This window comes from Carassius carassius, chromosome 9 (genome assembly GCF_963082965.1).
Source record: "Carassius carassius chromosome 9, fCarCar2.1, whole genome shotgun sequence".
NCBI classification, from domain to species: domain Eukaryota; kingdom Metazoa; phylum Chordata; class Actinopteri; order Cypriniformes; family Cyprinidae; genus Carassius; species Carassius carassius.
In genome coordinates this window covers 13,121,716-13,137,252 of record NC_081763.1, presented here as the reverse complement: position 1 = coordinate 13,137,252, position 15,537 = coordinate 13,121,716, and the positions used below count along the sequence as shown (strand labels likewise).

General features: G+C 43.4%; 1 protein-coding gene across 2 annotated transcripts in view; it reads right to left on the bottom strand.

Annotated features, from left to right (window-relative positions):
• Positions 1-2,251: 2,251 nt before the first annotated feature.
• Positions 2,252-15,537, bottom strand: part of LOC132148976 (speckle-type POZ protein) — an 80,614-nt gene continuing 67,328 nt past the window's right edge. For both annotated transcript variants that reach the window (XM_059557822.1, XM_059557821.1), the window contains 4 exons: positions 14,236-14,291; positions 5,656-5,778; positions 5,050-5,192; positions 2,252-3,373 (listed from right to left, as the gene is read on the bottom strand). In XM_059557822.1, coding sequence (XP_059413805.1) covers positions 3,229-3,373; positions 5,050-5,192; positions 5,656-5,778; positions 14,236-14,291 — 467 coding nt within the window. In that variant the 3' untranslated portion in view covers positions 2,252-3,228. The remainder of the gene's footprint in view (positions 3,374-5,049; positions 5,193-5,655; positions 5,779-14,235; positions 14,292-15,537) is intronic.

Below are 15,537 nucleotides of genomic sequence, written 5' to 3'. Positions count from 1 at the left end.
AGATGACATAACTGAATCCAATGATAAACTGCCTTTAACTATCATTTTTGCATTATTGACACTGTTTTCCTAATGAATGTTGTTCAGTTGCTTTGACGCAATGTATTTTGTTTAAAGCGCTATATAAATAAAGGTGACTTTGACTTTTGGTCCCAACTGTATATATATTACATATGTATACTATGTCACGGCTGTACTCTATCTTCTCTGCCGTGTCTGGTGTGTGTTTGTGCTTCCCCTACATATATATTAGTATATATAAATCTTTTGCTTAATTTTGATCTCTTCACTTAATGTTCTGAATACTTTTGTGAATAATAGCCTACTGTAATGATCGACACACAAATCAAACTTTGATTATGCTGCCTGGAATTTTTGCTGGAATGAATTTCAAATTTAGCTTTCATTTTATTTCGGCTAATTAACAGACCATAATTATAAGTGTTTTGATTAGGAATTAATCATTAACGCAGTTTCACTTGTAAATGAAAACATAACACGCTCATTTATCATCACATGGGCATAAATACAATCATAAAGTCAAAACTTTCTGCATAATTGTCAGATAATTGATAAATGAGTGTGTTGTGTTTTCATTTACAAATGAAACTATGTAAATGATTAATTCCTCAGTGAAACACTATATTATTTGTAATTATGATCTATTAATTAGCCGAAATAAAATGAAATACACGTTCAATTTAAACCGCATTCCATCAAAAATTCCAGTCAGCATAATCAAAGCTTTATTGGCATGTTGAGCATTAACAGTAGCCTAGGCTATTATTTACAAAAGTATTCATAATGTTAAGTAAAGAGATCGAAATGAAGGAAAAAAAAAATATATATAAACGAATATAAAAATATAACCAATATTATAATAGGATAATAATAATAATAGCCTAATATACAAATATTATGGGAAAAGGATGATCAGTCATTGGACCTACAGTACAAGACTATAGGATGGATAAAAATGTTTTTATATATTATGCACTTTATAATATATAAATTGTATATATTATATATAATTTTAAAAGTATTATATATATACTTAACACTCATTTAAGATAAACTGATGCATGTAATACAGTCCGATAGCCAAGGCCTATGGTTAATATAATAATTTGATAACTAATATAATAATATAATTAATTTCTTAATTCAAAATGAAATATTAATGAATAAATCTCTGATAATAGCGGGTTGCTATGGTCACGCAGGTTTGTTTACACATTAAATATGTCGTTCCCTCAACATAACATCTCGAGGCCACGACATAAGGATGTCATTACCTCTGCAAAATTACCTCATGGCCACGACATATCACGTTCCCACGAGTTCTGATGTTGTGGCCAAGACAAAACCTTAGAGGCACCGTATAAATGCTATTTACCTTTTTTAAATCCAACATTTGGTGTTAAAAAAGGGTCTGTTTTGGAAGTCTGATCAAAATGAGCCAATTGGAAAATGTTAATTACAAGTGTTATTATTTATGACACACTTGTCAGATGTGGAAATGGAAGGTCAAGTCGAGAGCACTGCATTGTAGGATACAGTTTGCCACATAAGTGTTTGGTAGCATAGTAAACAACGGGAGTATTTCATTAAAAAAGAACATATGAATATAATAAAAAACATATACTGAAAAAGTAGTAAAGAAGTGTGACTTTCTGCAAAGAGACTGAGCCCTGCATTGTAGTGCCTGGACGACTCATCAGTAAAATTGTATGTCAGGTTAATAAGCCTTCAATGGACAAATTTACCCTGAAATAAAAATATGCATCATTTGCTCTACCTCAAGTCTTCCCAAATATATATAAATGTAATTCAGAAAGCCTTTTTAGCGCTAAGAACCATCCACTATGCCAAATAATTTTCTATCAGTAACAAATTTGGTTACTTGTCTCCCAATTTTTGTGAGCATGAACATAAATTATGTGAGACTTGGTGCTTTTTTTTTTCTTTTTTACAAACAAGATTAAACCACATGAAATTATTTTTATGGAACCAAAAACCTTGCATACTGTCAGTCGGACAGGCTTTTATTCAATTATAAAATTTTTAAAAAAAGAAGCCAATTCTCCTTCTTTGTTTCAGCAAGAGCTCCAGATTTGTCTAATCCATGACTGTGAGCAAGTATAAAGAGAGGATGGAATCAGCAGAAAGTAGGATAACCGCTAAAATAAGCCTGTAACACAAAAATGTTGTGTCTGTTACAAAACAAAAGGAAAAATACAAACGCAGACAGTTTTGTGTTTTTTTTTTGGGCTTTTTTTTTTTCATACAGAAAGCCGGGATTCAAATACACAAGTGCTACAAGGAGGAAAAATCCTAAATGAACATCACAAGGAAAAAACAAATTAGAATTAAAATAATTCAATAAGTATTTCCCCATTTTTACACTCCTCATTGGATTTGTAAATTTATTCGCCCTGTAAAATGAGACAAACCAAGACTGTCAGAACTACTACTCCATTTGGTAGCCAGGTTAGCTTGTGGGTCCTAAGTCAAAGTTCATGACAAGTTCTATGTTTAAATTTCTCAAGAAACAGTGGACAGTTCTGGAAAAAGCTGTTTGTTGTCACACAGGAATCATGAAGTCACACAGGAATCTACTGAACGCTGATGTCGTCATTACGAAGACACATGCTACCTATTGATGAGTTCAACAATAACGGAGTTATTCCTTTTCAGAGAAAAATCCCTCCATCCATGACTGTAAAGGGGAATGTCTACTGGTCTATCAGGAGGGATGAAGTGGAGTTGGAGAACTGGTTCACACAGTGAAGGAGAGAACACAGTAGTGCCAGTGGAAAGAGTTATGTAAAAAGTCCAGTCTTAATTCATCTCACGTTTAACTGCCCAACCAAAAGCTCAACCTCGATCCATCCGCCCACGCTCAAGAATCCTTGGTCCAACAGAATCACAGAAACTCTGGGATAGATGGCCGGACTAGTGCAGAGATTGGCCACGTTTTTGGGCAGGGTTCATCCTGTGGCAGCCTCCACTCTCCCCAACACTGAGAAACCCGACGGTTAGGGCAGCAAAGGGGTCTGTCTGGAAAACGTGAAGGGAGGGGCAGGTCAAGAGCTGGTTTAGGCATCTAAAGGGACAGAGCTTGGTAGGGGGGTGGTTAATCTAGTATAGCGCCCCCCCCCCTCCATTTTGTAGGCAGTTGTGTGAGTGTGTGTAGGTGTGCGGGTTAGGTAACGGTAAGGGACAGCACTAAGACTGTTTGAGGCGTTTGCGAGGAGGGCCCAGGAAAGGGCACTGGGCGGAGGCCAGGGACCGATACGCCTCTGCAACCAGGTGAGGATGGGACGCCACCATTGACTTCCACCCTGAGGTCTCCATCACATCAGACGCATGGCTAGGAGAGAGAGAAAGAGAGAGAGACACATTGAGAGCACAATCCTCTTCGCTGAGCCCAGCACCCTGAGGGCACTCGCACTGCACGCACACCAAAAAAATGGCCTTTAACGACATTTACCCGGAGTGTGTTTGTGTGTGAGATGCCGACCTCCCCCTAACCCCACTATACTGTTGCCTCCAAACACTTGGCATTAATTGCAGCACTTGCTCGCAGTGTCAACAGCAGGCCTTCCACTTTCACCAACACTAAAAGGTCACTGCACGGTCAACAGGTTACAAACACAAGCTTTCCAAAATAATGTGGAAGCAGGGGGGGGGCAGCTTTTATATGTATGAAAAGGCTTGTGTTTGTAAATGATAACATTAACATTAAATGATTCAATGATATTGATAAATGACAATGTCCTGGCTGATAACCTGTCATAACTAACACCATTTTTTAATTTTGTCTAAAAGAATTAAAAATAAACACTGAAAACTAAATCGTATGAATTGGGACATCATAACATTATAAAGAAACATGGTCACACTTTATTTTACGGTCCAACCTTTTGCTATTAACAAGCTATTAACTACGACATGTGGGTCAGTAAACTGAGGTAAGTGATGTAGATGACAGCAAAGGTATCAAATTTGAAAATGGAAACAAGCATGCACTATTAAATATTCAGCATCAAAAGCAATAAATTAGAAACATCTCCCAGAAATATTTTCTAGAAGCCTTCACGCATTATCTTTTTTGGTTTTGCATCTCTCGGTTTTTGTGAATAGATGCACAGCAATTATTTTGTGTGATTTGGTGCAAAGTACTTTAAAATATATATATATATATATTTAAACTACCAAGATTAAGCACTGTATGAAATGTCTTTTATGGAACCAAAATCTTGTGTGCTGTATGTTGGACAGGATTTCATTTAAATTAAAAAGTTGACACACATTTGTGCGTGGAACTGAAAAACAACCAGATCATAAGAGTCATATGTTCTGGACTACAATGGCCATGATGCATGTTTGCTACTGTGTTCAAAAACCAAGGACAACTCCATAGAAAACTTCTCTATTTTCACTGTATTGTTTTGACTTGTCTCTCTTTTAAAAATGTCTCTCTTTTTTTCTGAGCATTGGGGATACTCCCACTAGCAGTCATTGTCCTGTGATGGCTGGACAGAGTCCGGCGCTGTGGGAAAACTGCTGCACTCTGACACTAGACTCCTATGTGCAGCAATAAAACCATTTGAGAAGAGAAAGACGAGCACATAAACATAACATAAGCAGCAAAAATGAGTGCAGGAAAAGAAGGGCAGAGAGGACGAATCAGTTTGGGAGGGGGTGCTGGTGGGCACGTTTATTTTTTGTGTTGCCCGTGTTATTGATCTCCCTCCGTCTCTGCTGTTGTTGTGGTGGTGGGTGTTTTGTAAAGAGATGGGGAAAGAGAGAGCTGAAATGAGATGGCCACAGTCCAGTTTCACGCCAGCCAAGTTACTGCCATCTACCAAATGAACTCAAAATTACACCGTCCAATAAAGCTGCTGCAAAGAGAGACTGAACAAGCTAGTAAAATAAAAAATAGAAAAAAAATAAAAATCTATCTATTGCATTTTATTATTATTTTTTGTTTTTATTTTTTGTGGTGTGGCAAGTCAAATCTGAACTCCTAGCCTGACCACTCACTAGTTGATGAAGTCGACAGCCTGTGTCTTCAGCTGGTCAGCGCTGTGCAGGTCGGCCAAGATCAGAATCTCTGCTGCGTTTTCCACAGACAGACTGGTGCACAAAGCATCTTCACACATCACCTTCAGCCGCTCCAGAGCATACTAAAGACAGAGAGATTGCACTTCAGTAAAAAAGTGTGTCTGTGAGCTTGTGTTGTCAAAACAAAGCAGATGTTGAATTGCTGTTGGCAGATATTGGCTCCGTTTTAAAATAAGATTAGCATTTTTTGCTAGCTGCTGAAGCTTACAACATGAAAAAAAAATACATTATATATATATATATATATATATATATATATATATATATATATATACATTATATATATATATATATATATATATATATATACATTATATATATATATATATATATATATATATATATATTTATATATATATATATATATATATATACATTATATATATATATATATATATATATATATATATATATATATATACATACACACACACACACGCGCACGTTTGTTCTTAGATGAGAAGAGGAAATGCTGTTTGGCTTGTATTCAGCTGAATGTGGTGCTTGTGTGCGAGCATTACTCACCTTGTCAGCAGCAGCGAGCAGGTCATCAGCCATCTTGTCCAGGTTGGGTGCTTTGCCAGTGTAGATGAAGAACATCATCTCTTTAAAGACCTCAGCCTCCACGTCATTTATCTCAACTCGGTTCTAGACAACAGATCACATCAGAACCCAGTCAATCACACAGTCAGTCTCATAGAACATCAGGTCAGACTCCTCAACTTCCACAGACGCTCTTCATACATTCGCTAATAAGCAATGTTTTATGTAAAACACAGAGGCAAACTATGTTTGGAACTTGATGGATGAACCCAAAGTGAAGTATTATTATTATTAGACAAAGTCAACTGACTGTGCTTTTGAAGGGTTAAAATAGGGTATAACTGGAATTGATGCAGTTCAGGTTGTTGAATCTGCTGTAAAAGCATGAAGTGTAATAGTCTGGCCGTTCCTCTCATGAGCTCCTACGGTGTCCCTTGAGCACCCTACACCAAATTCACACAAACACTGACCTCCACCGTGTAAGAACATATGCACACACAAAAGGACAGAGTCACTCAAAAAAAAGCAAATTAATGTCTAGCTCAGAAAGACTCATTCTCTTTTTGTTCCTGCCCTGATCAACGTTCCAGAATGATGGCTGTGAGAGTTTCTCTCTTCTGCCCAAGGCTGCCGGAGCACAAGCCCTTTGTTGATTGTCGTGCTGGTAACAAAGGCTTTTCCGTCCCGACCCGTCCATCACAGCTAAACCAATTAATCCAGTAACTGTTAGGAACTCCAACCCACCCACAGACACAGAAACACAGCAAGGTCAAATGAAAAAGTTCACTCAAAAGCAAACAGAACTATTTATTAAAGGCTGTTACAGAAAATAAAAGTCTGTGTAGCCTGAAGTCACAGGCTTTCTGCACACTTTTAACAAAGTTTTACTTCCCTCCCCCTGCAGACTGCAGTTTTTGCTATGAACTGTGGCCCTTTAGTTTCAATATGAGTACCATCATAAAGACTAGTAACACATTTACCTGGGTGAAACTGAAGAGACTCACAGAGTCACTAAGAACATTCAGGTTTGTGGTGATGCTTTTGTTTATTCAAATCTGTGACCCACAATACACAAATGCCAAACATGAAAATTCGCCAACTCTTTAGATTGAGGAACACTATACACTAGTTGCTTATAAGCATGCATTTTACAAGCATATCGGCTGTTTATTAGTACTTATAAAGCACATATTAATGCCTTATTCTGCATGACCATGGTCTAGATCCCTAAACCCTACCCCATACCTAAACCTAACTACTACAACTACCTATCTGACTATCAATAAGCAGCCAATCAGGAGTTTATTCAGGGAAAGCTATTAGTTAATAGTGAAAGTGTGTTCTATCATTTAACTGAAAATTCATTCATTATCATTTAATTCCAATTATTCCAAACATTACCATCCAAGTCAGTAATATTTTAAGATATTAATCATTTTATTTAATGTTAAATTGATTGACAGCGACAGTTAACATTTATAATGTTTCAATATTCTATTTCTATTTCTATTTCAAATAAATGGCACTTTTAAACTTTCTATTCAACCCCCCCCCCCCCCCAAAAAAAAAGGTTTCCATGAAAATATTAAGCAGCACAACTGATTTCAACATTAATACTTAAAAGAAATGTGCACCAAATCTTCATATTAGATTTTACTGACCTCTAACTTTCAAACAGTGGTGTATTTATCTTCTGTGGAACACAAAAAGAAGAATGTATTATTTGGGGGGTCCCATATAATGAAAGTCAAAGGTGTTCGGTCCTCAGTGATTTTCACTGTATGGACAAAACTGTCCTTTTGACATGATGTCTGCTATGGAGGCTGTAATGAATTGACAGATTGAGGTAAAGGAAGGAGACCAGGGTCGGCGTACGGGGCTCGTGAGATGCTTTATTTAGAAAGTAAAAATCAAACAAAAGAAACAATCGCGGCAGGTGCGCGCACTTCGCAGTCTTCAATCTACAGTATCCCTTTGTAGCCTTCTCGGTCCAGCACGAGTCCCCGTCTCTCTAGTCCTTCGCCAGCTGTCGCGGTCCTTAAATGGTTCCCCACGCCAATCACTGCAACGAGATCCAGCTGTTACTTGTTTCTCACCTGAACCACTTACCGCCACTCGTCTCTTCACTCGCTCTCACGTTGCAGACTTCGCTAAACCACGCCTCCCCCGCCACATACCCCCACCGCCCGACTCAGGCCGGGGAGCCATCCGGCCTGCAGCCCCCCCCCCCCATTCCTGGAGAGGAAGTCGGCCACAGCCATCTGCGCCCCCGGCCTGTGAATCACCTTGAACTTAAACAGCTGTAAAGCTAGATACCAACGGGTGATTCGCGCGTTGGTATCCTTCATGCGGTGGAGCCACTGGAGGGGCGCGTGGTCCGAGCAGAGGGTGAACTCCCGTCCCAGGAGATAGTATCGAAGGGTGAGAACCGCCCACCTGATGGCCAAACACTCCTTCTATATGGTGCTGTACTTAGTCTCCCTTTTTGAGAGCTTTCGACTAATGTACAGCACCGGGCGGTCCTCCCACCCCACCTCCTGGGACAGGACTGCGCCCAGCCCCCTGTCCGACGCGTCGGTCTGCAAAAGAAAGGGGAGAGCAAAATTAGGAGAGTGCAGGAGCGGCCCGCCACACAGGGCCGCCTTAACTCGGGTAAAGGCCCGTTGGCACTGCTCCGTCCATTGGACCGTATCCGGTACCTCCTTTTTAGTGAGGTCAGTCAACGGGCTGGTGAGGTGCGAATAATGAGGAATAAACCTCCTATAATATCCCGCCAGCCCCAAGAACTGCCTCACCTCCTTTTTGGTCTTGGGCCTGGGACAGGTTGCAATTGCTGCCGTCTAATCAATTTGGGGACGCACCTGCCCGTGGCCCAAGTGGAAGCCCAGATACTTTACCTCCACCCGCCCAACTGCGCACTTCTTCGGGTTGGCCGTTAGCCCCGCCCGTCTCAGCGCCCTGAGGACCGCGCCCTCACATGCTCCATATGCCGCTGCCAGTCCCCACTATAGATGATAATATCATCCAGGTAGGCTGCGGCATATGCAGCATTGGGCCGCAGCACTCGATCCATAAGGCACTGAAACGTAGCCGGGGCCCCGAACAAGCCGAACAGAAGTGTAACAAATTTGGTTAAGTCCAATGTCGAATAAAAACGAGCCGTGCCTAACTGATCGAGCAACTCGTCAATTCGCGGCATTGGATAAGCGTCAAATTTAGAAACTGCATTCACCCTGCGATAGTCTACACAGAACCGTACTGAGCCGTCCGTTTTGGGCACCAAAACTATCGGCTCGCCCAATCGCTGTGTGACTCCTCCATTACCCCCATCCCCAGCATGGCCTCTAATTCAGTCTGAACTACCTTTTTTTTGTGTTCAGGCAATCTATACGGCCAGCTGCGAATTACGACACCCGGCTCTGTCTCAATGTGGTGCTGAATCAGGTCCGTACGACCGGGTAGGGGCGAAAACACGTCCGCAAATTCTACCTGCAACTGCGCGATGTCAGTGAGCTGCGAGGGTGAGAGGTGGTCCCCTCCTAGGGCCAGTGCGAGGGGTTTTCCTTTAATAATCGCTTCTGGCCCGAGATCCTCCTCCCCACTCACTACCGTCGCTAGCAACACTGACTCCTCCCGGCTCCATTTTTTAAGGAGGTTGAGGTGGTAGATTTGCCGTGAGTCGCCTCTATCCGTCCGTACTACCTCATAATTGAGATCTCCTATCCGCCGTGTGACCTCAAAGGGTCCTTGCCACTTGGCTAACAATTTGGAGCTAGAGATTGGCAGTAAAACGAGCACTTTCTCTCCCGGTGTAAATTCTCGCAGCTTAGCTCCCCGGTTATATAGCTGGCTTTGTCTGCCCTGGGCCCGGAGCAAATTCTCCATAGAGAGCTGCCCCAGTGTTGCCCGCAGGTCCAGGACATATTGAATTTCATTTTTGCTATCCGAGTGTCTGTCCTCCCAAGTCTCTCTCAGGACATCTAGCACCCCCCGGGGCTGACGTCCATAGAGAAGCTCGAAGGGGGAAAACCCCGTGGAGGCTTGGGGGACCTCGCGGACAGCGAATAAGAGGGGTTCTAGCCAACGGTCCCAATTTTTCGTGTCTTCTTGTACGAACTTCTGGATCATGGTTTTTATTGTGCGATTAAACCGTTCGACCAGCCCGTCTGTTTGTGGGTGGTACGCACCGCTTTAATGCCCAACAATCCGTACAATTCGCTTAACGTACGTGACATAAATGCGGTGCCCTGGTCCGTGAGAATCTCCTTTGGGATTCCCACGCGGGAGATTAAACGAAACAAGGTGTCCGCCACACTCTTTGCCGAGATGTTGCGGAGCGCTACTGCTTCAGGATACCGTGTCGCGTAATCCACCAAGACCAACACGAAACGGTGTCCCTGTGCGGATCGCTCTAACGGCCCGATCAGGTCCATGCCAATTCGCTCGAAGGGGATCTGCACTAGAGGAATAGGGCGCAAAGGCGCTGTTGGAACGGCCGGTGGGTTTACGAACTGACATTCCCGACAAGACGCGCACCACCTGCGCGCGTTCTCGTGAATGCCCGGCCAAAAGAATCGGGTCGTTAGACGACTTAGTGTTGCTGCTACTCCTAAGTGCCCTGCCATAGGATTACAATGCGCCGTCTGGAAAAGCATTTCCCGACGGCTCTGTGGTACTAACAGCTGGGTTGTATCTTCCTTTGTCTGAGCGTCGTGGGTCACTCGATACAACCTGTCTTTAATAACGGCAAAATACGGCTCAGGGTGGAGGATCTGCTCATCAATCGAGCGAACCTGCTCGAAGGCATATTTAAGCGTCTCGTCCCGGGATTGTTCCAGGGGAAAGTCATCGCGGCTGGCAAGGTTTAGCCTCGCCACGCCGCTCGGCTCCCCTGGGATAGATTCTCCCACCTGAGCGCTCACCCCGCCCCCCGGCCGGTTCTTTCCCCCGACGGCACCCGCTGTCAAGCACCCCAGCAAATGTTGAAACGCAGGCCAATTCGTCCCCAAAATTAGCGGATGCCGGAGGCGCGGACTAACGGCCACCTCCACACTATGCTTTTGGCCCCGAAATTTAATGCCTATGGCTTTTAATGGGCATTCCCTTATATCCCCGTGCACGCACCTCACCTTAACCATTCGGCCCGTATCCAATGCCCCGGATTGTATCAGGCTTTGATGGATGGAGGTCTGGTTACAACCTGAACCCACCAGAGCCTGATAGGTACCCCCCTTAATACTCACAGGTATTTGGTACAGCCCGGCTTGATCGGGGGCAGCCTGCGGGTCGTCCGGGAGTCCACCTCCATTATCGGGCACCTGTCCACAAAGTGGGCCGGATCCCCGCAACGCCAGCAGGCTGGCCCGGGTCTCCCCGCGGCCCCAGTGGCGGGAAGTGGCTCAGGGAATTGACGTGGGGAAGCAGCCGGAGGGTCTTCACTCCCCCGTCGCGGGGGGGGGGCGGCCATCCCTCGTGCAGGACCTCGTGCCCCGGTCGCAGGCTCCATCGCCACCCTCCAGCGGGGTGCAGCCCTCGGTGGCCCCACCCAACGGGACCTAGGGAGAGGGAGAGATTTCGGAGCGGGGGGGGGGAAGGGGAGACAGGGGAAGAGAGAGAGAGAGAGACAGCAGGGAGGGGCTCGCCGACCCCGGAGCACGCCGCCAGCTGATCCTCCGCCAGCTGGATGGCCAGATCCAGCTACGCCGGGTGGTGGCACTGGACCCACTGGGCGGTCCTCTTTGGGAGGCGGGAGACGAACTGCTCCAGCACCACCGCGTTGATGATGGACTCGGCGTCACCGTCCCCGGCCAGCAGCCATTTGCGGCACGAGTCCCGGAGCTGCTGCGCCAACACAAAGGGTCGGCCCGCCTCGGCCAGCTCCAGCGACCGGAAGCGCTGGCGATGTTGTTCTGGGCTGAGGCCGACCCTCTGGAGGATGGCTCGTCTGAGGTCGGCGTAGACCAGGAGGTTTGGGACGGGTAGTTGTTGGGCCGCCTTCTGGGCCTCCCACGACAGCAGAGGGATGACCCGGACGGGCCAGCTTTCCATCGGCCACCCACATGCCTCCGCCGTCCGCTCAAATAGGTCCAGAAAAGCCTCTGGATCGTCGGCGGGACCCATCTTGGTGAGCGGCATGTGGGCGGACGGGGCGCTGGGGGAGGCCGTCCCCATCCGTCCCTCCCGGTCCAGCAAGCTCCGGAACAGCTCGTGGTCCTCCTGCTGGACCCACATCATAGTCTGGAACCGGTGGTCCTGGTCGGTCCGCAGGTCCAGCAGGGCCTGGTGGTTTTCTTGGTGCAGGCCCGCGAGCGATGAAATGATGTCCGCAAACGGCGAGGATGATGTGGCTGATGGAGCCTGCATGGCGGATGCTCTCCTTCCTCCCGGGTTTCGGCACCAGTGTAATGAATTGACAGATTGAGGTAAAGGAAGGAGACCAGGGTCGGCGTACAGGGCTCGTGAGATGCTTTATTTAGAAAGTAAAAATCAAACAAAAGAAACAATCGCGGCAGGTGCGCGCACTTCGCAGTCTTCAATCTACAGTATCCCTTTGTAGCCTTCTCGGTTCAGCACGAGTCCCCGTCTCTCTCGTCCTTCGCCAGCTGTCGCGCTCCTTAAATGGTTCCCCACGCCAATCACTGCAACGAGATCCAGCTATTACTTGTTTCTCACCTGAACCACTTACCGCCGCTCGTCTCTTCACTCGCTCTCCCGTTGCAGACTTCGCTAAACCACGCCTACCCCTGCCACAGAGGCATTACAAGAGATGAGTTTTCTCGGTACCTTAAACGTCTCAACACCACAAAAAACATTTAAATACAAAATAAAATGTGGACATCAAAAGCTCTCCAAACTACACCAGAAGATCCAGTGTGAAGAGTCACTTAAGTTCTTAAGCAGATTTTCAGGAGTCTGTTTTATATATGTGTGTGTGTGTGTGTGTGGGTGTGTGTGTGTGTAACAGGCTCATCTGTTTACTCCTTCTCTCTGATCAGGCATTTCCTATCAATTCTCTTTAGATTTTCTCTATTGGAACATCAAATCCATCAATATTCTACACACATCACAGCCAAATAACTGAGACCCATCCATCATCTAAGCCTGACACACACACACACACACACACACACACACGCACGCACGCACAGACAAGTACATGTGGCCACACTCGCTTTAACACGTGCCTTCACACAAACTGAGCCCTAGATCCCATCATTTATCTATTAAGCACACACTCTCTCTCTCTCAACACTACACTCAGCCTCACACATTTGCATGGATCTTCACAAAGCTAATAAGCCGCACAAGTAAAAGGAACAACAGGAAATCTCATTGCTCCACAAACCCCAAATGCAAGCACATCCTGTCCCAAAAAACGGTGCATGATGAAACTCTGGGAAAGTGGGGATACGACAGGAGGAGAGAGACTGGATCAGCAGATGGTGAACTATCATTGATGATGATAAGAGGAACAACAGGAAGTGTGTTAGGGGAAGTGTAAGGGGCAATCAGTGCAAATAAGTGTCATTTTAGTATTATTTATATAATATTGGAGTTCTTAATATTTTGAAGTAGCTTTAATTTTTATATTTTCAATGTGCTTTTGCCATTTTTTTTTATACTATATACTTTTGGATCTAATTAATTTTAATTTCAGTTCTATTATTGATTTATTTTTATTTATTTATTAATACATTTTAGTATTTCAAACTTATTTTTAGTTAGTTCTCAATGCAGTATTTTCGATTAACTTTTTTAAATCTAATATTTGTATTTTATTATTTCAGCTTTATTTGAATTAAAAACTATTTTAATAGTTTTAACAATTGTAATTACCTATAACAACACTGCTGCAAATATATAAAATATATTCCATATATATTCCATATATATATATTAGAGTTAATGCATTCAGTTCCTTTTAAGGTGCAATAATTGAGTTCTTTACTTGGATTACATTACAAAAAATGAATGTCAAATTAAATAAATGGCATGAAACATTTCACTAATTGCAAGTGTTAACTTTACAGTCCTAAAAATAACATACTGTCTTCATTTAAACAGACATGTGCAACCCTCTTGATTTACACTCGCAATCTTTAACGCCTCTATGAACAAAATCCACTGCTCCGATTATATATCAGGCCTAACACAACTGCCATATTAAAAAGCCATACAAGAAAAATGGCACATAGTGATTTATGATCGGCTATTGAAAACAAGCAGGAAGATGGTACAGTTGAGCAATTCTGTAAATGCAGGGGTTTTAGACCAAACACACAGCTGGACTGAAAATTAGTCCACTGACAGTTAGGATGGATTTGAGTCCTGCTGGGAGATAGCTAATATACTTAGAAACAAATAAACACTGCAGAAATGAGACGTCAGGAAAACACTTGCATGAAAAACATCAAGCTGTGCGTGAACATAAGTGTGAGGGCCTCTGTGATTGTGATGGTCTAAAAGGATGGGAGTTGCATCACTGCTTTTGAAGTATAATGAGACAAAATGTGAGATAGAAGTGAAGGTGCGATTAAAATAAAAATAAAGAAACAGGCTCACCTTTTTACTCTCCTCCATCTCGTGTTCAAACATAGCACTGAATACTGGAGAGCGTGCTGTGAAAGTGAAAGAGAAAGATTTAATAAACAACAAAAATGTCTGAAAAAAACAAATCTGGTAATTATAATAGAGTGTAACACTTTTTCAGCAGCCTTGGTTCCCCAAGTATTTTTCCCATTCATGTTCTCCAAAGGCAATTTCAAAATGTTCTTCGAAAAAGAGTTCATGCCATGAATCAACTCAACAAGCTCCGAGATGAATCACAACATCACAAACTTTGATCTGAAGCAAAAAAACAACAACTATAAAAACCATTAAAAAAGCTACAATACTGTCTACTCTTTTATAAGGAAAAGTACTGCTTTCATGAAGCTTGGCAAATGATGTAATCAATTCGGTTTATTTGTAAAGTGCTTTTTTGTTAAATCTTATGAGGGATGGTGAACAAAGATTCAGAGAAAACGTTTCAGTGATCAACATCAAAAACAAAGCAGACAACGTGTGCCTTGGTGCAATTGGCGATCCATTTGGCTGATTAACCTCAGACCTCACACTCTCTGTCAGTCAGAATATGGAGTCAGATCTGTCTAGGGCAACTTGAACTCGTTTTAAAGGAGTGTGTGAAGTCCCTCACACACACACATACAGTCTAATCACAGCTCAGACACCAGCCAATCAGCTCCGTCTCCACAGCGAATAATGAGCACTACCAGGTATAGGCAGATAACGAGGAATCCCGCCTCACCGTGAGTGACAGCGGGAGAGAGAGAAGAGCATCTCAAACCTAAAAAAATCTGCCCTCTCAGGCAGTACACATCACTAGGAAGGGATTCAAATGTTAACTAACATCATGTCTAAGATACCTCTGTCTGGTCGATTACTGAGGAAAGCACAGATGCTTCTTTCGCTGCCTATGATATCCCACAATCCTGCGCGTGTGGGGCGGTAGTTATATGTCTGACCGAGCTCAATGCTGAGTTTACTTCTCACTGTTTTACACATTTACATTTTCAACTTATGATACATTTTTAACAAGATATCGGCACTGCATTCATAATGACTTGGTTATCTCTAAAGCTCTGGTGGCTTTAGACTAAAAAGCTGTCTGCTAAGTGACTGACTGACTGTCTGAGCAATAAGACAGCTGTCTTTGGTTTTGAACACAGACACAGAGAAAGAAGACGAAGGGAGATTTATTTAAGTGACACGATTTCAACAACTTTTAAAATGTACAAATAAACTTGTTAATGGAAGTTTTTTATGTTCATTTGTTGTGATTTTTTTGTAATCACGGCATATGTG